Below are 23,053 nucleotides of genomic sequence, written 5' to 3' on the forward strand. Positions count from 1 at the left end.
CACTATATCCTTTGTATCCAGCCCAGCAGGTGAGAGAAGAGAATGCCAGGATAGATTTTATGGGCCAGGCCCGAAAGCTCATCACTTCTGCTGACTTTCCACTGGTCTGACCCAATGATATGGCCTTCTTAACTCACGTGGACTAGGAAATGTACTATACCATGTGCCTGCTCAGGAAGAAGAGAAAATGGGTTTGGCAAGCATCTTGCTAGTCTCTGCCTCAGGACACTGGGCCTTTGTGGCCAGCAGGCAGTCGGGAGTGATGAGGACTGTGGCAACATGGGGGACATGCTCTCTCTAGAAGGAACTCCTTCTTCCGTGCTCCAGCAGATCTGAGCCATATGGGGAATTGTGCCAGTGTTGCAAGATCTTCCCATTTTTCATGAGACACTAGAAGTGTAGAAGTAAAATTTCTCATTTTTCAGTGTTGACAACTATTTTTAAACTATTAGAACACCATATGGTTAAATGAAATACCTTTTCAGGCCACATTTGGTCCACAGGTTACTAGTTTGCAGTCTTGGATAAAGGCTTCTTTCCTCAATTTTAAATAGGTTTCAGTTATCGCTCTTTATCAGAGACTAGTGATTTTAAAAATGTATATGGAGGGGTTAGGAGGAAGAGGCAGTTTGAGAAATTCATAGATGTTATTTTTGAATTTTAAATATTGTTTTTTAAAAAGCTCTCTGCATTTGACTCTGAATAGCATTGGCCTTTGCTGTTATCTAAATGTTATTTTTAAAACATACGATTGAGCCAACTTACGTTGGATCTTGAGAGCTGATTGTGCACATCTCTTCGTAACTGAGTTCTGTGATACCACGTTGGTAGCTTGAAATTGGCCATAGTGGAAGTATTTACACTACAGAAATTGGCTATGCTAATTTGTGTCCCGCCACAGGGGCGCTGGTTGTTAAGCATTTGCTACATCACTGCCTTGGCCTCATCCTGCCTTTCCTGGGTCTTGATCTTGCCCTCTTCTATCAGCAGCCAATACAACATGGGGCACCTGATCACTTCCCTAGCACCTGCCCTCTGCCCCTCAAAACCATACTTGCTGTCTGATACCTGGCAGTCATGCTCTGCTATTGCCCCACCACTGATCAGTCTGATACACAGCCCTAAATGCTGCTAGTTTCTGCGTTAGTATATAGAGAGATGAGTTGTATTAACTGCTCTTCCCAGACTAGGCAAGCTTAGATCTGCCAACAGATGGTAGTGGTATTCTATTTTCCATCCTGATTCTTCTCACAAATAAACCTTCTTGGGCTGAGCTGTGTGCATGTTCTTATATTCTTTGACCCTTCTTAGTAGTTGTAAAATAAGTCGGGTGATGAAGTAAAGAAGAAAACGTGTTCTGTATGTATTTATCCACTTTTCCAGACTCTAGTGAAATTGGTGATCTAAGAATCTCTGATAGAAAAGGCCTTATTTTTGTCTTCAATGTACAGCAGCGGTAGCAACTGCACATCACATTTCCCATGCTTGATTTTTCTTCAGATCCTCCTTTGTGTTCCACTGTTTTGGGGGTCCACAGAGTATTGCTCTGCTTGTCAATTTCCAGGATTCCTCATTCTCTGTAGTGGCTGTGGGTGCACTGAGATCTGGGGTCTCGGTAAAAATTTTAAATGCCTCAGGATAGCAGCGATTGAAAATGAAAGCTGGAGTCTGTTTTCTACCCTGCTTCTTTGTCAGAAATCATATGGTGTTTGTTATTTCAATTTCTGTTGTTGTTTTTTTTCTTCTGCCTCTTTATTTCCAGGTTCACCAGATCCCACAGGGAGACAGACAAATGAGACCTCCCAAACCCAAGAGGAGGAAGATCTCCAGATAACAGGGACTACTCCACCAATGCGCAGTGTTTATTAAAAGGAATGTGCACAGATATATCTGTATATAGGTATTGATATAGCCACTGTTATATCAATATTTATACTATGGCAGATAGTTACCACCACCACAGGGTGCTAAAAGAAACAGTGATACAATATTTTTTTGATCAGGAAGGATGATGAATGCTGGAAAAACCAATCAAAATCCCTGAAGGATGAGAGTGATAAATGGTCAAGAGATTACTGAGAAACTCTTTTTTCTATGATACTAAAATTGTGATTATAAGAAATAGTCCAAATGTTTCTGAAGAATTTTCCATGTTGTATATAAAATACAGAATTTCATGGTGATATCAGAAATGTAAATATTGTACAATATTGTCATGTACAAGCGTACCTAATGCACACTTTATCTTTTATTGTACAAAGAAATAGTGTACAAAATTCTTTGGTTTCTATGGAGTACACCTACCAGAGACTACCAGTGTAAAGTGATAAATAAAAATACAACCTAAATGCTTTTCTATGATAATGTAAAAGATGCTGTTTTTGTATCTAACAGCAGAGAAAAGGCATGATGATGTATTACCTGAATTATGACATACACTGCACACCACTGAGTGTCATTTATATTGTCTGTTTGGAATGAACCTTGCCTGGAAGTGCTGGACTTGATTTCGGGTGTCTAGGAAATCAAAACCTTGCAGATTTCTAAAGGGATGAGGGCTCACAGGTCTAAATTAAGAATTCAGAAACTGCAACCATTTGTTGCATATTTTTTTTACCTAAGTTTTAAAGTAGAATAGGTTTTATAAAAAAAAAATCTTAGATGGACTATTTTACTCAGTCATTTCTGTAGTTAATGTGTGATAGCCACCTGTTGAATTAGATAGCTTATGCTGTACCACCGTTGATGCTCGGAGTTGAGTTTTTTGCAAACAATACCTGACAAGATAAAACTTTCTGTTTCCATACATGGAGGCTGGAGCCCCACCTTGAAACCATTATCAGAGGTAAGGTTGGTTAAAATTCAGTTTTTTTGTAGTGGAAAAAATAAATATGAATCATCAAAGCAAGTTTCATATCCATTCATCAGTATTACTTAAACCAGAAGTTAAGGTGGCTTACAAAATTATTAGCAATGGTAATTTTTTATCAGTATTATGTAACATATCAGATTTATTTTATTTAAAGAATTATTTATACCATTAACAGATTCTTATATATATATTAATGTGGCTGAAATGTGCAGGTTAAATCTATTAACCAAATTATTTATATTATATTAAGCAAGAAAAAAAATGTGAAACAAATGTAGAGAGAAAATACTACATTACAAGTATACAAACCTAAAACTGTGAGCCATTGTGAAGTACAAGGTTATTAATAAGAAATGTAGCACAACATCATTTTTCGTCTTTTTTTCACGATTTTTGTGGTGGTGGTGATAACCCTATCTCCCAGGCAACCGAGCAAATTTTCAGGCCTCCAGCCTGACTTCCATTGATGGATTATTAAAAGAAGGGTTCCATTATCCCTTTATTCTTAGAAGCACCAGCTCCCACCCCCAAACCCTTAAAATCCCTAGAGAGCGCTGCCTCATCCTCTAACCTGGAGCTCACTCAACAGTTTAATGCTCAGGCTATGCGAGGTTCTCCAGTAGCGGGCTCTGAATCCCCAAATGCCCACCACCTCCCTTACTCCTCCTCTCTCATCCACCTCCACAAAATCCTCAGTTCCGTGATGTAGCAGAGTTCCAGTAACTCAGGAAAAAGGAGACCAAGGTCATTCCTCCAGTTGGTTTCTTGGGGCCACAGCAGAGCCCTCCACCTGGGTTCACTTGATAGCAACAGCTCTTAGTTCTTCCCCCAGGTCTCCAGTGTCTCTCTGTCCTTTCCACTTTCACCCTCACCTACCCCCAAGCCTGATGGAACGCAACTGGCCACACTGGGCTTCAAGGCCTGGAGGCAGGAACCCTTCGTTCTGGGGGTAGGTTCATTTTGTCTTTTGTGTAATGGTGTGATTGCCTGCTCGGTCTCTTGTGCAGTCACCTGAAGTAATCTTTTGTGTAGTTTAGTTGACACATTTTTGTTTTAAGTTGATGTGTTTAGTATATTTAACCGTTAATGTTGTCTTTTTTTCTTTTTTGCACCAACTGCTTTTCTCCTGTTTTGTCTACATGGTTGTTTTTATTCACAGATAGGCGCATATGTGTTGTTTGTGTGTTGGGTGTGTCTGCCTATATGTAGGGGGGTATGTGTGTTGATATATAGGAGTTTTTTTTAGCCTTTGAGTTTTTGTCTTCAGACTGAGTTTGTGTTGACCAAGCCGCCTTTTTGATATTTTCAGCTAATTAGTTTTATGCTTCCCCCACCAATGTGTACTTTACATCAATAGACCATGTAAAGTATGTCTGCCCATGGTTTCACTGGTTGCTTACGGCTTTGATGTGGGTCCTAGGTGTTGTTGTCTCAGTCCACACAGGGTTTTTTTCCCTCAATCTTTGACAGTTATATGGTTTCGCGTAAGCAGTTAATGTAAATATTGTTAGCATTACAGGTCATGCAGTGCTGTAACATTTTTTTAAATGTTGCACTTACTTTACAATTAAAAAATTGGTCACTCATACTTGAATTTTGCCCATAGAGCCATTTCTTTCTCTTTGTATTGAAACCAAGTCATTTTTTAAAAATGAAGGCTAGCCCTTCTACGTTAGTACATTTTTTATTCCCTAAAACAAATTTTTTTTTTCCCAACAAATCTGAGAATGGAAACAGAATGAAAAAATTTTTGCTCTTTTAAAGAACATAATAATCCCTCTTGGAAGAGGAAATCTAATTTTATTTTGTGTCCCTTAACAGTCTTAGGAAGCACAAGGAGAATAAACTACACCTTTAAGTAGTTTTTAAAGATTATTTCAAACGAGTGAAAATTAACTGAGCAGCTCTTGTTTGATTTGTCTTGTTTGTAGCATTAGAAGCAATCAGGGCTTTTATTTATTTAAAGGAACATTTTTGGTTTGTACTTTTCAGTCCGTTAATGAATGTAAATGCTTTAAGAAGAATATTCGTCCCTTGTGATATCATGGGCCGTTTTTAGTCTTTCATTTGGACCCTGACTTTGAGTTATTTGCTATGTCTGTTTTTTAAGGAAACGCAACCTTCTTTTTTGAACATAACACTGCAGAATTGTGGGAGGAGCAGAGGGTGGTTATTTTGCTTTCTGTAAGTTTTATGAAGATTCTCAACTGACTTATCCCATGAGGTGATTCCTTTTTCATGTCAGACCATGATAACACATTGTAGTTAATGTCAGTAATCTTCTATGCAGTTTACAATGTTCCCTTGTAAGTCACAAGCAGTTTTGCATTGAGATTTTAAAATCCAAAATGCTTAAGATGCTGGTGACATTCCTCTTTCTGAAAAGAAAGCCAAGATTCTAGATCTTCCTGAAAATCTGATATCTTGTTTACTTTGCCCATTTATTTATGCCCAAACAGTATAACGCAAGACTCAAGACTTTTCAATGTAGGTTCAATGTAGTGTATAAGATGAGTTGTGCGTTACTTGATTCATTTGGGGACTATGAACAAATAATATCAACCAGCCAGAACTGTAATATTGAATTAGTTTTTCTTTTTCGTTCATTCACTGTATCACATTTGCATTAGCCAAAGAGATAAGAACATTAGTAATTCACATGTGTCAACCACCCAGATGTGAATATTAAATCAGTGAGCCAAAAAGCAATAAGCAACTCAAGCATGGGAAATCCTGCTACCAGTGGGGAGTCTGATATAGAGAAAAATATATGAAAAGCATTATCTTAAAATATGGAAGATTAATTTGTATCTACTGTGAATATGTATTACCAGCCTTACCTGCTTTTATACACACTGTGTGTGTGCCTCAGTGACCTTTTATAAACCGGAAAAGTGGTTGATTTAATAATTTGTTATGTAAATACAAAGTTGTCTATAAATTGGAAAATTTGATGCCAGATGGCTTCACAATATACAAATGTGTTTTGTAACATCATGCCTTTATGGGTGAAGTATAAATACACTGGATTATCTGTGTAGAAGAGTAGCAATTTACATTTCACCTGCATTTCAAATGGATATTTTTTATCCAAATGGTTATACTCTTAGGAGAAAAAGATGACCTGAATATTTTCAAAGTGAAAAACAAATATGGTTTTGAATTCAGCAAAACTGAAAACTCTTTTTCACACTCAAGAGTCTGTTCAATTCCATGCTAAATGCCTTGTATGATGAGATTTCCATAGGAGATTCATTGATCCAGGACTGGGATCTACATAGGAAACCTCCCTAAACTGAATTATTCTACTTTAGAGACAGACTGTGCCTCTTAATTTCTAAATCTTAGGCAGAGGAAGAACCATAGCCTTCTTATTGCTTTTTAACTTATTCTTTTCTGCTTTGTTTCCATACACCTTGGAAACCACACAGATAAACAGGGCCTAGTTCTTGTGCGACAAGGTGTCTACAGAGTGTTACCTCAACTCAGGGCTTCTCAACCTTGGCGCTATTGACATTTTGGGGGTGAGATCATGCTTTGTTGTGGGGGCCGTCCTGTGCCTTATAGGATATTTGGCAGCCTCCCTTGCCTTTACCCACCAGATGCCAGTAGCATCCCTTCCAAGTTGTAACAATTAACAGTGACTCCTGACATTGCCAAATGTCTCCTGAGGTGGGAGTGGGGAGTGGGGCAGGGGTGGGAGACAAAGTGAGATTTGAAAACCACTGCCTTAATGGAACCAGTTAGGGAACATATGTCTGTGTAAAATATGGGCGTGTTTTGCATGCTACAATCAACAGGAAACTGATTCCTAGATCAAAATCCAAAACAAAATCCATGCCCAATGAGTGCTTCTCAATCTGTGGTTAAGGAAGTGAGTACATTAGCTTCAGTTTCATTTTGAACACATTTGACACTTTTCATCAGAAGACCCAGGACAACCATGTTTGAGAACTCCCAGGTAGGGCTTTGGAGAGTTACCGAAATACTGTGGTTCAGAGTTTGCAAGAAGACCGATAGCCCATTTTGCTTAATGCAAGGAGCTTCAGATAGTGGAAGGCTTCCCAATGATAGTGTACCTGCCTCCCTTGGGTCAAGATGAGGAATTTGGCCAAGGGGACCATGGTATGCATGTATTTTAACAGCTCTCTACAGCAGCCTGGTTCAGGTATCAGTAGTTTTTGTGTGATCCTCTTATAAGTTCTGACAGAATCAGTTCAGTAGATCTTGGAGATGTCATCGATATATTTATTCATTCAATAAATATTTCTTGAGTCTCACTCTGTGCCACACGCTGTGCGCAACAATGAGGATTCAATAGTGAATGAGACAAGCTCATTCTCTGCCCTCACAGAGCTGCCCAAGGAGGTGCCAGTTAAACATGTATGATAAAGGGTGCTAAGGGCTGGGATAGAGGAGCACATGGCAGGCCCCAGACTGGGTCAGTGGGGGTGGGGCTTGAGTGAAGATCAGGGAAAGACGAATAGGAATCAGGCAAAAGAGAAGTATGTGGCATGGAGGAGGGTAAAAGAGAGCATGTTCGGGGCAGAGAGAATGGCGTGTGTAAGCGTGAGACAAGAATGGCTGAAGAGTAGAGTGCAAGGGGGAGTTACGAAGAGAATGGCGGGAAGAGCAGAGGGGGAGTCTGGGCAAGGCTTGTCAAGACTTTGCACTGTAGTGTAACAGTAATGGGGAACTATTGTAGGGCTTTAGGGAGGGGTGATGTGATCAGGTTTGTGTTTTAAAAAGATTATTCTGACTGCAGTGTGAACAACAGGCAATTGGAGGGGAACAACACTAAAGAGCAAATATCTCATTTCAAATGCAACATTTTTTAAAAGTATGTACTTCCTCAAAAATTAAAAAAAAAACCTGGGCCCACCGTAATTCTTCATATTACATTTGTTGAGCAAGTTCTATCTCAGTCTTGAGGTATGTATTTAAATATATATATGTGTAAATTCACTTGAATGGTCATGAAGAAATGCTATCCAGTACACTTAGAGTTACTGCAACAACATCATTCCCTATTTCTTTTACACAAATTAGTCCTCTATTGGTAAAGCAATAACGTTTCTACTTTGATGATCAGAGGTTGGGAAAGTTGAAATCCCAAAGCATTTTGTTAAATTGTTAGAAAGCAAGGCCTGCTAACCCGACTACACAGGTAAGTGTAGGTCAGGTATGGGCCTTTGGCATGAACACTTCATCCTATACATCTCCATAGGAAAGCAGAAAGCTGCAAAGGAGCATGCAAGATGCCGGAGGTACCAGGTGAGCACCAAGGATTATGAAAGCACAGGAAAGCGGGACGACAGGGAGTCAGGGCCCAGAACAGGCCATCTGGCTGCAGGGACCTCTGGCCCACAGCAGGGGAGACCACAATGGCCTTTCATCCTCCAGTGCAGCCCCTGATTATGTACATGCCCTTCAAAGTATACCCAACCACAATTAGTCACCTCCTATGTTCAATGAACATTGAACTTCAGGGCTTTTTAAAGCTAATTATCCATAAAAAAAAAAAAAAAAAAACAGAGGCACTCAATAACAGTCATCCAAGCTTGTGGTCCAGAGGCAAGCGAATAGCCCTTCATTCTAGCACAGGGTCCTGTACACAGGAAATGGACCCTCAACAGGGAGGCAACCCATTATAGCCTTTACAGACTGGGCCCTGGAGCGAGGTCGTCTGCATTCAAATCTTGGCCGTGCCACTAACTAGTTGTTGGACTTTGGGCAATTACTTAACCCATCTGTGCTTAGCTTCCTTGTCTAAAGAAGGCCTGGGTGGAGTGTGTGTGTGTGTGTGTGTGTGTGTGTGTGTGTGTGTGTGTAATAATAGCACTTCCCTCCTGGGGTTGATTAAGGATTGAATGAGATGATGCAGCTAAAGTGCCTGGCACATAGCAGGCACTCAGAGAATGTTTGTTGTTAATATACAGTTTGAAAGATTTAGATTAGAAAAGAGAACTTCCTGCCAGTGAAAGGTGTGGTCAAACATAAGGAAGAGTTGGTGTCTGGAGTTACTGTGTCTCCCCAGGAAGCCTTTGAAGTTAGGCGAGTGGGGTACCTGTCCGGGGCAGCTCTGCCCAGAGCTGACTGCATCATAGAGGCCTTTTCTGGTTCTCCCCTCCCAGCCCAGAGTTTCTGGATCTATTACCCAGGATGTTTCTTAGATGAATTCTACTGTCCATAATGCCACATGTAGTACTGGACCAGCAAAATGATTTCCTAATACACTAGTCTGGAAAATGATTTCTCCAAGAAGTTAAGTGCATTGGCTGTGGTAACCAGACCAGAAACAGAACTTCTAACCTTCAGCCTCAGAGTGAAGTTGGAACCGGCTCTTCAAATAAGTAGCTCAAGATCTGAAAAGTTTAAACAACTTAAAATCAGTCAAATTGAAGAATGCAGGGTTTGGCAAAGGGAAAAGTATACCTGACTTAAGAGACTGAATTTGGGGTCTTAGTTCTTGCCACTAACTGGCTCCATGATTTAGGACAAATCACTAAACAGATCCTGGGACCAGAATCCTAGTGTGAATGTGACCTCAGGCAAATTACCCTGTCGGTGCCTTAGTTTCATCATCTGAAAAATGGGTATAATGGAGTCATAAAATTGCTTGAGGATTAAATAAACTATGTGACATACTTAGAAGAATGTCAGGCATAGTGTGCTCTGCAAGTCTAGCTACTGTTAACAATAGAGGCTGAGCCTCCCTCAGTTCCTTCATCGATGGATGGGAATGGCACAGCCCTCACTATCTTAAAGAAAGAAACAGTCTTCTGTGGGGTGGTCACCTATGGCGGTCTTGCTGTCCACATTTAACCATTTATTTCTCTTCCCTGATTTAAACGTGAGTGCTCTTGAGAGGAGTAAGACTTTGTATTAAGGAAGAATCTGCAAGTTCCCAAAAGATTCGAGAATGTGAAAGGTGGGAGGAAGGTGTTCAGAACTATCCTAGGATTAGCTGTACTCAGAAGACTAGTATGAAAATGAAAAGAGATAATACACTGAGGCCTGCTTTTCAAAGGGGAAAGAACTAATCTAAAGTGGGAGTATTTTTAAGTGCTAGTAAGGATTATTATTTATTTCTTAATTGGAAGTTTATGTCTAAATACTTACCTAGACTTTTCAGACTGTTAAGCCTTAGGCACATCTTGATAAAAAAAAAGGGGGGGTGCAGAATTTGTTAAACACTGATGGAGGGAGTAGGTTTAGCTGAACACCTAGCTCCCAGGGGCAGGGCCTCTTCGGGGTTTCCTGCCTGCTCAGCTCCCTGGGCCTCTGCGGAACACTGCATGTGGGGAACGTGGCCAGGAGGCCTGGTCGCCCTAGGCTTTGGTCTCTGGACTGTAACTGAGTACCCCCAGAACATAGCTTTCTCTGCCAAGTTAATCTTAAATAGCTTTCATGGTCAGGCAAGATATCCTTAGGAAATCATCTGTGACCTTTTACAGGCTCTGTCCCCCTTTTCCGATCAAATAGGGATTGTCTTGAATCGGTAGGTTCCTTTAAATTTCAAAACAAGCATGGAGGTTCAGGAGCCTGTGATTTCAGGCTGAGTCTCACTGTTCTGGTTTATTTGGCAAGGAGTGGGAAGCAAAAATTCACAGGAGCTGGAAAAGAAAGCATGCAAGAATTGGAATGGAGAAATGCACTGGCTCTCTCCGGACGTGCCATCTGTCTGAGCAAGAGTCAGCAGAGGCGAGGAGAGACTGTTTCCTCTCCTTTCTCTTGGTTTTCCAGCTCGTCCCAAGTTTCCGAGACAGTCCTGGAGCAGGTGAGGCTGCTGGGAGGAGGGGAAAGTGTGTGCACTGTGTCTCGTTAGGCCATCAGTTCGGCCAAAAGAAATCAGGCCGTAGCGATTGCCATTGTGAGGAGCCCACGGCTTTCTGAGTAGACAACAAAATAAAAAAGAGGTGTAGTTCCTGCCTCAAAGGATAGCTTTCCTTGTCCTAAAGCAATGGTTTCCAAACTCTGTTATCAGAAATTCCTATCAGTAAAATAAAAATAAATTGAGGACATACTACATACAAGTAAATGCATGTGTATGTGTGTGCATACTACTGAATTAATCTATCATGAGTGTTATAAAACATACAAAGCAAAAAGTAGGAAAGGCTGAGAAAAACCAAAGAGAAATAGAAGTTTTTATATTTCCCTCCCTCACCCCAATGGATTATCTTGCATCATGCCTGGGGGGTATGCATTCAACTTTGGAAATCACTCTAAAGCGATGAAATAGTGGAAAGTTATGTTTCTCCATCGAGCAAAGGCAGTGATGGAACCAAACCATCAAAGGCAGCTCCTTGAGGAGGGGCCCAGGTTTTCTTATCCAACTTTCTATGTTCAATTCTAATTAAATTGTAAAGGAAAGAAGAAAGGAAGGAAAGCATTCCTGAAAATCTGATAACTGACGTGGAATGTATGTTTTATATTGGGTTATGTAAATAACTTGGATGTTCTGTAAGTTCAAACTATCTACTAAATATGTATCTTTGGATGTGAGACAGGGGCACTGTCAGGTTCTGTCACCTACTCAGGAGAGTTGTTGACCCAGTGTGCAAGGGACTGACCACAGGCCCAGTACTGCCTGTGCCACACTTGGTAGGAGTAAGAGGTCACGCCAATGCCACAGGAGGCCTGCCAGCTCACAGACCTGGATCAGGCACCCTAACCGTGCACATGCATGTGGACTCCATGCACCCCCAGCCTCAGGAGAATTCTGGAGCTTTCTTGACATGTACCCAAGGTGTGTGATTCTAGGCAGCTCATTCCTAAGGTCATGGTATTGTGGGAAAGGAGCTGAACTGGGTTCTAGTCCCAGCTCTGCTGTTAGTTGTGTGACCTTAAACAAGTGCCCTAACTTCTCTGAACCTGAGTTTTCTCACCTGTCCCTAGGGGCACTGATACTACCCTATCTGCCCCACAGGGCTATCGTGAAGTTAACATGAATGCACATATGAAGGTGCTTTGCAAAAACTGCAAAACATCAGCCAAATGAAGTCAAGGTGTTCAGACTCACGTGTTAAGGTCTTTTCAAGGGATAAAGACAAACTTTTCTTAGAGATCCTAGAGTTAACTATCCTGAGGATTTTCCTCTTGAAGAGCCCAGCTCAGAGGGAAACTGATTCATGGTAGATTTCTAATCTGAACCCAGAGCTCTGGAGACTTTATAAGCATAAAAAATAAATCAAGTAGGCAATGAAGACTTCCGTAAAGCAATTTCGGTAAACTTCCACACTTCCAGGTAATGCCAAGATTTCCAAGGGATGTAATTTGTTTGTTCATTCGTTCACTCAAAAGTATTTATAGAGCATCTTATCTCTGATGTAAAGTAAGACTTAAAAAGGCCTCTCAAGGGCTCATGTTCCAGTGGGTGGTAAAGACATGTAAACAATTGTTGCAGTACACTGACAAGAGCCATGAGCCAGGTATGAATTACAAAGAGCTTTGGAATACTGGGAGGCTTAAATATTGGGGAATCAGGTAAGTGATTATGGAAGAGTAGGAGTTCAGGCATTGCTAGCAGGAGTAAAAGATGTTCCAGAGAGAGGGAATGAAGTGTAAAGGCCAGGGGTGGGGGTGGCGCATGGGAAGAGGCAGAGAAGAACATGATTTTCTGGGAACTGTGAAAGATTCATTAAGTCTTGAACGTAATGTCCAGGAAGGAGAAAGGGTGGAGGTGGGGTGCCAGGAGATCTTCTAGGCCAGCAGAACATGGAAAGCCATTTGAAACATTTTAAACCAGATGAGTAACAGCCATTCATTCATCTATACACATAGCAACAGATGTTTATTGTGCTTAGCATATGCCAGCACTATTCTAGGATACAATGGTAAATATGACGGCCATGTTCCTACCCTCATAGAATGTATAGTCTAGTGTCAAAGACCGACACCAAAAAATTATGAAAGTGTACTGAGTGTGAAGATTCTACGGCACCATATAATTTTCTTTTAGAAAGGTCACCCTGATCGTAGTATAGGGATAGATAATTTTTCCTATCCTTCTGGAAAAATGCCAACAGCTCAAGTTTGCTCCACTGACCTCAAGGTAAAAACCCAGTTGCCCTCTGAGAGGCTCAGTCAAGATATCATTGACCCCTGAAATTAAGGCATGGAGAATGGCCAGGTTAAGGTCAGCAATCTAATAGGGTTATATTTAGAACCCAGAACCATAAGGTTGGAGTCACAGGCTTGTGTTGTAGTCTCAGCTCTGTTCCTGATTATCCATGTGACTTTGGGCAAGTCACACCACTCACTGGGCCTAATGATTTTAAAGGGACAATAGAGTTCCTTTCAGTTAATATTCTAAGATTATTTGGAAGAGGGCTAGTACTCAGCATGTTCTAGCTAATCCATATGTACGAAGGAGACTTCTGCTGGGGCTTTCTGTGTTAATCTTTGCCAGATCTACCTACTCTTGGACTGACAATGAAGAGACAATCTCTTGAAGCATTTTCCCCATGTAACGTGGGTCTCCTGCACTTCACACAGTCTTTTTTGTTGGACTGAATCAAATGAAACAGATGGAGTAACAAGGAACAATCCATTCGATGTGAACACATTGTCCTTATACTTCATAACAAACTATTATCTCCCTTAGAATATATTTTGACTTTCTCTTTTTTACTACAAAAGATTATGTGAGGCCAGCCTCCTGAGGGGAGAAGATAATGCTTTCTCCAGGACCCAGACAAGAAGCTGTGTAGGATGAGCTTTGATGGGCACCAAAAACCCTCACCAATCCATCCCAATGTCTATAATTTCCATGGCCAAGATTTACAAATCCCTGTGCAATCAAAGAAATTACTTGAAAGTCTGATAATTGTGGTGAGGATGATAGGGAAGATGAGGATAAGGTATCCCAGTGTCACAGCCTGTCATTCCGGGGGACAAAAAAGTGTTGTATCTGTCAACACGCCTAAAAATGAGGCCACTTAGATGATGACACGTAACTCGTATGTTGTTCTGCAACTATATCATTCACCCATTTTTGAGCCAGGCATAAGAACAAAGAACATGAGTGGCAATTCCTGTGAAGATTCGCCACTGCTCTGTCCACATCCCCTGTGTGTGCCAACCCCAGGCTCAGTGAGGTGGCTATCATTTGGGGTCTTGGTTGCTGTCAGATGGTGCCTGAGGAGTCATGATGAAGGCGTCCTCCCCCCATGTGCAGCGGCTGATTGATGCTGGCTGTCACTGGGACCTCAACTGGCATTGTTTGCGAGAACTCTTACACACGGCTTCTCTGTGTGGTTTGGGCTTCCTCATAGCATCGCGTCTGGGTTCCAAGAGCCAGTGTCGCAAGACAAAATAGAAAGAACCAGGTGGAAGCTGTACTGCCTTTTCTAACCTAGCCTCCAAAGTCGCATGTCATTGCTTCTGCCTAATTTGATTGGTTAGAAACAAGGCCCTAAAACCAGCCCATATTCTAGAAGAGGAGAATCCAACTCCCTCTCTTGATGGAGTGAGAAAAATTTGCAGGCACGTTTAAAACCACTACACAAGTTTTTAACAAAATGTGTGATCAGAGCATAGTCTCTTTGCTGGTATAAGAATTGCTAAGATAAAAATAATTGCTAATATTTTTGGAGAACCTATCATGTGCCAGGAACAATGCTAAGCACTCTACATATTGTGAGAGTTACATGACATACCACTCCTCATTCCATGGGACAGGTTCTATTATTTCCCCATTTTATAGATCTGGAATCTAAAACTTAAAGATTTTAGGTAATTTATCCACGTTATCCAGGTAGAAAGTGGCAGCTCCAAGAGAGGAGCCCACGCAGGCTCAGGGTCCAAGTGCTTATCCACTAAGCCAAACTGTCACATTTCCTCAGACTCTGTCTTATGTATATAAGATGAAGTTCAGGTACATGAGATAGATTTCTCAAAGTTTGTAAGTGGATGTATGACTGTATCCAAACTCACACACGAAAACATATTTGTACAGTTCACAGTCATGTGGAGAAAATAGCTTCTTCTTGGTAGCTATTATGTGAAAGTTTCTGGAGGGAGGAGATCTGATTTGAGGGAAAGATGCTGTGATAACCCCTTTGTGGGAGTTAGAAGGGAGCCTCCCTAGCCAGGTTTCAGGGCAGCAGGGAGCTTCTTAGAGGCAGAAGGAGGTACTGAGTGTTATGGGGGAAGGATGAAGAAAGGCGTTTCCTGGACCCTCCAACCTACCCCATTTCCCATAGGAGGATCAGGAGGAGATTTGGAGAGAAGAGACTTATCTAAAAGAGATTTCTTTCTTGTTAAGAGATTTACAAGAGAGATACTATGTGCCGTGCAATGTGAACTCCCCCTGTGTCTCTGAAAATCTTCATGAAGTTGCAAAACATTACAGTGGGTTTGGTGTAATTGGGTTTGTTGTTATAGCTAGTCTAGAGGCTGAGTTTTGTATCAAGGATGGTTCAGAATCAGCCTGTGCTGATAAGGGGGCACTAACCTCTGGGTTCTTAAATCATGACTTATAACCAGTAGTTCATGTCCCTGACAGAGTGATTGAATTCATTAACTAGTTTCAGTCTCACTAAGGACCTCTTCATCCTTCCCAGAAATTGGCTTCAGGCCCAATCTGTTCCAGGAAGAATGAATCTCCTCCACTGAGCATACGCTTACGGAGTGCCTACAACACTTATCATACCCAGATACAAACAGACCTCAGAAAGACTAAATTCTGGATTGAGGGGCTGTTCGCCTTGTTTTGCCCACTCTGGATATCAGGAATCTACTAGGAAAGTAGGTCCCACTCAGTCCGGATACATAACAATCCCTCAATGAGTCTACAAAACCAACTCCAAATACTCATTGGGGCTAACCCAACACCATGGTGAGAACCAGATAAATTTTATTCTTTGTGCTTAACAACAAAGAACCTCAAGGATTGTCTCTGGTTTCCTTTCATTAGGGAAATGGCAAGAACTCTTATCCTGTCTAGCTGAAGGCACAGCTCTGGTTTGTTTGAGGTCAACTTTGGGTTTCCTGTGTTGTTCTTGTCCAGTGCCATCTGCTGCCTCTTGCCAAAGATTCTTAGTGATGAGTCTCAGCCTTTGCACTTGCCCTTGCACAAAACATAGCCATTAAACAGTAAGTATCAATTGTTTCTTACAAAATGCTTCGATTTCCTCCATCAAGCTCTGAAAAATCCAGCCTTGGTATTGTGGGTTTTGCGGTTTCCTGTCTCTGCCACCTGCACATTCTGATGGCTGTTGTACATTCCCTGTGGAGATGGATGAATATTCACAGAACCAAAAGGAACAAGGGCTTTGTGCCCCATTTCATGGGAAGAGTTAGTTATATTCTGGTCGGAGTCATAACTCAAAATGTATCCCTCATTGCGCAGAAACACGGATGCCATCACACCTCCTATGCGATACCTTTAAGCCTCTCCCTGTCGATGGTCCCTAAACAGTATTGTTTAATCACTTTGTGGAATTCTCTATCATTTTCCCCAATTGTGCACAATCCCCTTCCTATAACAGGATCTTGTCGCCATATGACTTATGTTGTCTTCCTAGTTCCCCACCCCGCTGACATCAGGCTTGGCTGGGGACTAGTTTTGGCCAATGGATTGTGAGTAGACGTGACAGAGCCTGTTCCAAGAAGCAGCTTTAAGGGTCATTGTGTACCTCTATCAGGTCTCTTGCTGTTTTCTTTACCCACAAGTTTTTGTTTTGTAGATGAGAGCTATTCCTTTGGTCTGATCTCACAATGAATGAGACATGTAGAGCAAAACTGGACAGAGCTTAGCAGAGCTGTAGCTGACCTGCAGGAGTCACGAAACGTGAGCAAGAAACAAAACTTGTTGTTTTAGGCCACTAGGATTTTGAGGTTGCTACTACAGCATAACCTAGCAAAAGCTGACTAAAACTCTCATAATGTAAATTACACACTTATTGTGTGGAAGCCTGTGTGGAATATGGAGTTGTACAAGACACAGTCTCTGATTTCTAGAAGCTTACAATCTAAGACAGAAGATTAGACACCCAGGTATCTGTTAAAGTAGCAGAATTGGCTAAGCTGATGAGTGAGGCAGAGGGACCACAAGGATGGTTAGCAGCATGGAAATAAGAGGGAGATTTCATAGAGGAGGGGTAATTGAGAGGCTCAATGACGCAGAGAGTTCAAGGAGAAAAAAGTGTCTGTGGATTTTGTTTCTAGGAGACAAATAGCGCCTGCAAGGAAATGTTTCCAAGTGAGTAGGTAGAGGGGGAAGTCAGATGCAAGGGGTTAGGGAGGTGGAGAGGAAGTAAAGCCATCAGGAAAGATTACTCTTTCAACATGTGGGGAAGTGAAAGAAACCATAGTGATGGGGGACGTCAAAGGGTTGTGGCTGTTTCACAGGATGATGAAGCATATTTGGAGTTTTTACTCTCCCTACATTCTCTTCTCGTAGAGTCTACCCTTGCCCCATGTACCTGCTGAGTGGGGAGGGAATCGGTGATCTCCATGCTCCAGCCTCAGATGATTGGACCAAGGTGGGCACCTGATTGAGGAGGGCCAACCTTAGTTGCCAATGACATATCAGTCTCAAAAAGATGACTGGGGACAATCAGATTCCTTCTCATAGGAGCCCCAAACCAAGAGGCACAGATGAAAAATGCCCTTTGGGAATGGATCTTCTAGCTGAAAATCAAGTAAAGGAGAATAAAGTGGCTATTATGGGGTCATGTGCATACCTAAGTCATGAGGACCCACAGGAAGGGGTTGGGAAAGAGAATAGCAGATACAAGGAGAAAAGTGAAGAAGCCACCAGTAAGAGAAAATAACCAACCTATAGTGCTTCATATATGCCAAGTGCTGTACTAAGTCCTTCACCTTAATTTACCTAATTTATTTCCTATAACAATCCTATTGATGCATACTATGATCATTCTCATTTTACAGGTGAGGAAACCAAGACACAAAGAAGTTGTGCCTAAGAGGATTCATGATATAAACTAAATAACCTGGCTCCTGAGTCCTCAGTTTCGGCCACCATGCACTACTGTCTCTCAAAAGGGATCTGAGAGGCCCTCTTTGAAGCCCCTGGGATCCGACACTTTGTAAACTCAGGCTCTTTAGTTTTATCGGATTTCCTGAGATCATCTGAGCTTATCTGAGCCATACAGAATGGGTTTCAGTTCCTGGCAACTGAAAGAACCTGAACCAAATCAGATGGGGAGATTTGGGCTTTTCAGGAGGGAGAGACTAGAGATATTAGAGATTGTTGATGGAGCAGACTTGCAAGGAAGCACAAGGGGATGGGATTAAGGGAGACGGAGAGATTTTTCTTGTCATAGCCAGGACCATTTGGCTTAGTGTTACCATCAGGCAGCCACAGTGTCACATGGCAAGTCAACTAACTAACCAAACCATCAGGAGTTACACATAATCCAGTGGCTGTGCCTTTCCGGCTGGCTCAGCCACTAACGGAACAGGTGAAGCTGGGCCTGCATGCCTCCAACTTTCTGAGCCTTAGTTTCTCTGTCCATAAAATGTGGATGATGATAAAAAATTGAGAGAATTTGACTAACCAGGACTCTGGGGAGACTGGGAAAATGCAGGTCACCATAATGCGGCTGCCCCCTGTGGCAGCCAGACAGGGGTCTTGCGACAGGTTTTCCAGAGACAGTCTCTGAGATGGAGGTTTGAGTGCAGGGGTTTATCAGGCAGTGCTCTCAGGATCAACACCTGTGAGGAGTGAGGGCAGCCGAACTGAGCAGAGGGAGATGTTGCAACCAAGACGGCAGCCAATTCCATGGGGAACTCCAGCTGGGGTGGCCCCTCAGAGTTGTCCCAAACTGAGGCATGGGGGCTGTGCCTTTGTACCCCACCCCCATCGAGAAGTCACTGGGCCTAGGATGCTCTGTTAGGTGAGGCAGCTCCCTTGAGACAAGGGCGGTTCCTGGGGAAAGACTCAGCTGTGAGAGCTTCAGGAGGCAACACCTCGAGCAGATGGGGGATGACGCCTCGGTTGTGAAAGGGAGGGCGTGGGTGGCGCACCACAGCATCCACTACACACAAGAACTGAATCCCAAATGAGGCCAGGGAGCCTGGGCTTTAGGAAAGGCGGGGGGCTAAGAGGAGCCAGGAGGAGATTGCAGAAGGTTGTTCCATGCTGATATGATCTTGCTCTGTCCCCACCTGAAATCATCAGGAAGGTAAGTGGCCCGTGAAAATGCTGCATGTGTCTGGATGTGAGTGTGTGGAAACTGAAGGGATGGACTCCTGTGTCTAGTCTGAGGCCAAGAAGCCCAAGGAACTTAGCAAGGAGTCAGAGAGAAGCTGGAGACAGTGGGACAAGGAAACTGTGGGAGGCCAGGGAATTAATCTAAATCTCCAAAGGGCAGGGAGACCCCACAAGGGTCATGTTAGACAAGGCCACTTATCCCGCCATTCAGCTTTTGAGGATTTCAGACCTCAAAGGACAAAACAGAAGGAACTGCCCTCTGCAGCGCCTGTGTCCCCAGATCACGCCTGGGCTCTTGAAATAGTTACTGAGAATTGTGCCAGACCTGATTCAGGTAACACAAGATGAGACTTGTGAGAGGATAAACCTCTGCCCAAAGCAGCCTCACGTCAGGGGTTAAGGGACTGTTATGACTGAATCGTGCCCCCCACCCCCAAATTCATATGTTGAAGCCCTAATCTCTAATTTGACTGTATTCTCAGATAGGACTTTAATGAGGTCATCAGAGTGGGCCCTAATTCAGTAGGACTGGTGTCCGTATAAGAAGAGGAAGCGTGTGCACAGAGAAAAGGCCACAGCAAGAAGGCAACTGTGTATAAGCCAGGGAGAGAGGCCTCAGGAGAAACCAACCCTGCCAGCACCTCGATCTTGAACTTCCAGCCTCCAGAATGGTGAGAAAATTAACTCCTGTTATTTAAGCCACCCAGTCTATGGTGTATTGTTAGGCAGTGCGAGCTGACTAACATAGGAGACAGGCAACCAGGCAAGCAACAGGCTCAGGACAGGTCCCAGAAGCAAAACTCATCAGTGTCCGGAATTTTTCTCTCTTCTTTTGCCTGCCTCTTCTTTTTCCTGCCTCACTCAGTCTGACTCTGGAGGGGCTGGTCAATGGCTGGGGACACCTGGCAGAGATGTGTTTCCAAGGCTACATGTGAACTCTGGACACACAAATGTATAACACTAGAAACCAGGGCCTCGTGGGTTGCTTTGCAAATCACCTTCCAGCCCTGTGTTCGACAGCTGCTTGCACTTGAGGAAGCAGAGGGAAGGGAAGCAGCTTCACGCTGTGCCCACTTCGTTTCCGGCCGCTTGCTTTCTTGTTGGCCACTGCCAGTGCCACCTGAATTCGGCTTTCAAAGGAAGTTTGTTTCCTTGTAGTTCTTTTGGTTCCAGTTTGGAACATGGATAGAAAGTATGATCCAATTTAAGAAAACGTCCAATGCCGAAATCAAAACTGAAAACTGGAAGATGAGACAGGTTACTCTCTGGGCCTCCTTATCTGAAAAATGAGGCAGTCACACTAGATTTGCGGTTTAAAAAAAATTTTTTTTAAACCACAAGAAGCCTTCCTTCAAAAGCAATCTTACTGGGAAGCAGAAACAAAGGAGAAACATACAGCTGAGCTGCTCGGATCAAAGGGGAGGGGGGAAAGGTGGGGTTCCAGAATCCTGCCCATCAGGGTGGGGCTCTGCAAAGTGGAGTCTGAACACCATTTTAATGTTGCCTCCCAAATCCTCCTCCAGCCTCCTGTCTGCACATCTATGGGGAGTTAGTACTCCCACACACCCGGTGGTCCCAGCCAGTCACCTCCTCCCCACACAGCAGGGAGCAGGTAAGTGGAACTGAATGAAAGAGAGAGCAGGGGCCCAAGGGAGCTTTCTCAACTCTCCTCCCAGACTCATCATCCATCCGCTAACACCCCACAGCAGGAAGGAGGCTTGGGTGGGGAGAAGCCAGGTGAGGCAGTCCAGCTGGAGTTCCTCCACAGTAAAACAAGAGGAACAGGCCCCAAATGACACATCCTGTGACAGAAAAGGGGAAGCCCCGAGATGAGAACTCCACTCCCCTCCCTGGACAAAACTGCCCTGTGCCATACATGCTGCTGTCGTTTCCTCCCACTTCTTGCAGCAGAGAAACACCTGCTCCCTTCAACTAAGGCCAGCCCCCCATCTGTGCCCTAGACCCCCTCCCGCCGCCTCGGAGCCTCCCTGGCCGCCTCTCCAGGCATCTGCAGTCTCGCCTTCCAGTCAGCAGGCAAAGGTGCCCAAGTTCCCTCCTCAGCAAAGATCAAGACAAAACTCAGAGCAAAAAAGCCTTCAACCCCTACCCCTCCCTGTCCACGTGTTTTGAAAAGTGCCTACAATTGTTTTCTCCATTCCTCACCTTGTTTTCACTCTTTAAACATCCTTTTCTGTACCTACATTTCTTGATTCCTTGCTCTTTTCTTGATTTGCGTGGCCGCTTCTGTTGCATCAATTATCCTTGTGGATGGGTCACCGGCTGAGTGCAGAGACCTTGAACTTGCCCATGTTCCTTTGCAGGGAAGGGTTAAGGAGCAGGTGGCAGAGCAGCTTCAGACTTGCCCCCTGCTATGAGTCTTGCGTGGAGTGCTCCACTGAAACCCAGCATACCAAGCTCACCTCCAGCCTTCTCAGTGTTGGATCTGTTAAGGCTCATCTCACTTTCCCTCTGTCCCACCAGCTGCCCTGTAAACATGCTCCTCGCCTGCCTTTGCCCTCTCAGTGAAAAGCAGCTCCCTCCCCCCAGAAGTTCTCCCCATACATATTGGTGGTAGGCTGAGTAGGATTTCCCAGGGAGTGGATGTGGGGTTCAGAGAGCCATCCACAAAAATTTTCTTTTAAATGAACTGATGATTCCATTTTTCTTTTCTTAATTTTTTATTGATGTTTCTTTACATTTTTATCATTTATTCTTTGGTGTCCTATGTACTTTGTATCCCTCCCCTTCAAACTCATATTAAAACTTGCCTACCCTCCTCACCCGATCTGCAAAAATGAACTCAAAATGGATCAAAGACTTAAATGTAAGCACTAAAACTATAAAACTCCTGGAAGAAAATATAGGTGTAAATCTTCGTGACCCTGGATTAGGCAATTTCTTTTAATATGATACTAAAAGCACAAGCAACAAAAGAAGAAAAGAGATAAACTGGACATCATCAAACTAAAAACTTTTGTGTTTTAAAGGATATCATCCAGAAAGCGAAAATACAACCCACAGAATGGATGGGAACTTTTGCGAATCGTATATCTGTTAAGGGACTTGTATCTAGAATATGTAAAGAACTATTACAACTCACAATAAAAGGACAAATAACCCAATAAAAAATGGACAAAGCTTCTGCATAGATGCAGAGGATATTCAAATGGCCAGTAAGCACACAGAAAGATGTTCAACATCATTAGCCATCAAGGAAAAGGAAAAACCACAATGAGTGTGAGATACCACTTCACACTCACTAGGATGGCTGTAATCAAAAAGTCAGATAATAAGTGTTGGTGAGGATGTGCAGAAATCAGAACTCTTGTACATTACTTGTGGGAATGTAAAATGGTGCAGCTGCTTTGGAAAACAATCTAGCAGTTATTCAAACGCTTAAACGTAGAGTTACCATACAACTCAGCAATTCCACTCCTAGGTACGTGTATACACAAGAGAAATGAAAGCCTATGTCCACACAAAGACTTGTACATGAATGTTCACAGCCCCATTGTTCGTAATAGCCAAAAAGTGGAAACAACCCAAATGTCCATCAACTGATGAATGGATAAACAAAATGTGATATATACAGACAATGGAATAGTGTTTGGCAATAAAGAGAAATGAAGTACTGGTACATGAAACTACATGAGTGAAGATAGGCCTGGTCCTGCTCTAATGTAGGGAAAAGTTTGGTAACTGATTCATACTAAAATGTTGGTGACTAATCACATCCTGATATGCCTTTCTCTCAAGTTTTATTTGCAGTTATTAGAAGAACATGCCTTCACTAAAAAGAATCCTTTTTAGATTTTAAACTCATTGTTAAGAATTTTTAAAAATACTTTGACTTCTTTGAGAATTTTTCAAAAATTTAACTCTTTAATTTTTGGTGTTATCATATGTTCAGTGACTATCTCTTCCTGCCAGATGATAAATAATCTTTAGCAGAACAGAGATCAAATTTTTCTCATTCTTTAGTGTATCCCCAGCAC

The 23,053-nt window shown here is 42.7% G+C and overlaps 1 protein-coding gene across 7 annotated transcripts in view; it reads left to right on the forward strand.

Moving 5' to 3' along the window:
• The window catches only part of MBD5 (methyl-CpG binding domain protein 5), a 402,321-nt gene extending 399,322 nt beyond the window's left edge, over positions 1-2,999 (forward strand). For 6 of the 7 annotated variants that reach the window (XM_058548920.1, XM_058548922.1, XM_058548919.1 and 3 more), the window contains one exon: positions 1,763-2,998. In XM_058548920.1, the coding sequence (XP_058404903.1) occupies positions 1,763-1,834 (72 nt within the window). In that variant the 3' untranslated portion in view covers positions 1,835-2,998. Of the gene's footprint in view, positions 1-1,762 lie in introns of all 7 variants that reach the window. The other variant, XM_058548926.1, reaches the window with a different exon arrangement.
• The last annotated feature ends 20,054 nt before the right edge of the window (positions 3,000-23,053 follow it).

Source organism: Diceros bicornis, chromosome 10, assembly GCF_020826845.1.
Source record: "Diceros bicornis minor isolate mBicDic1 chromosome 10, mDicBic1.mat.cur, whole genome shotgun sequence".
Classification (NCBI taxonomy): Eukaryota; Metazoa; Chordata; class Mammalia; order Perissodactyla; family Rhinocerotidae; genus Diceros; species Diceros bicornis.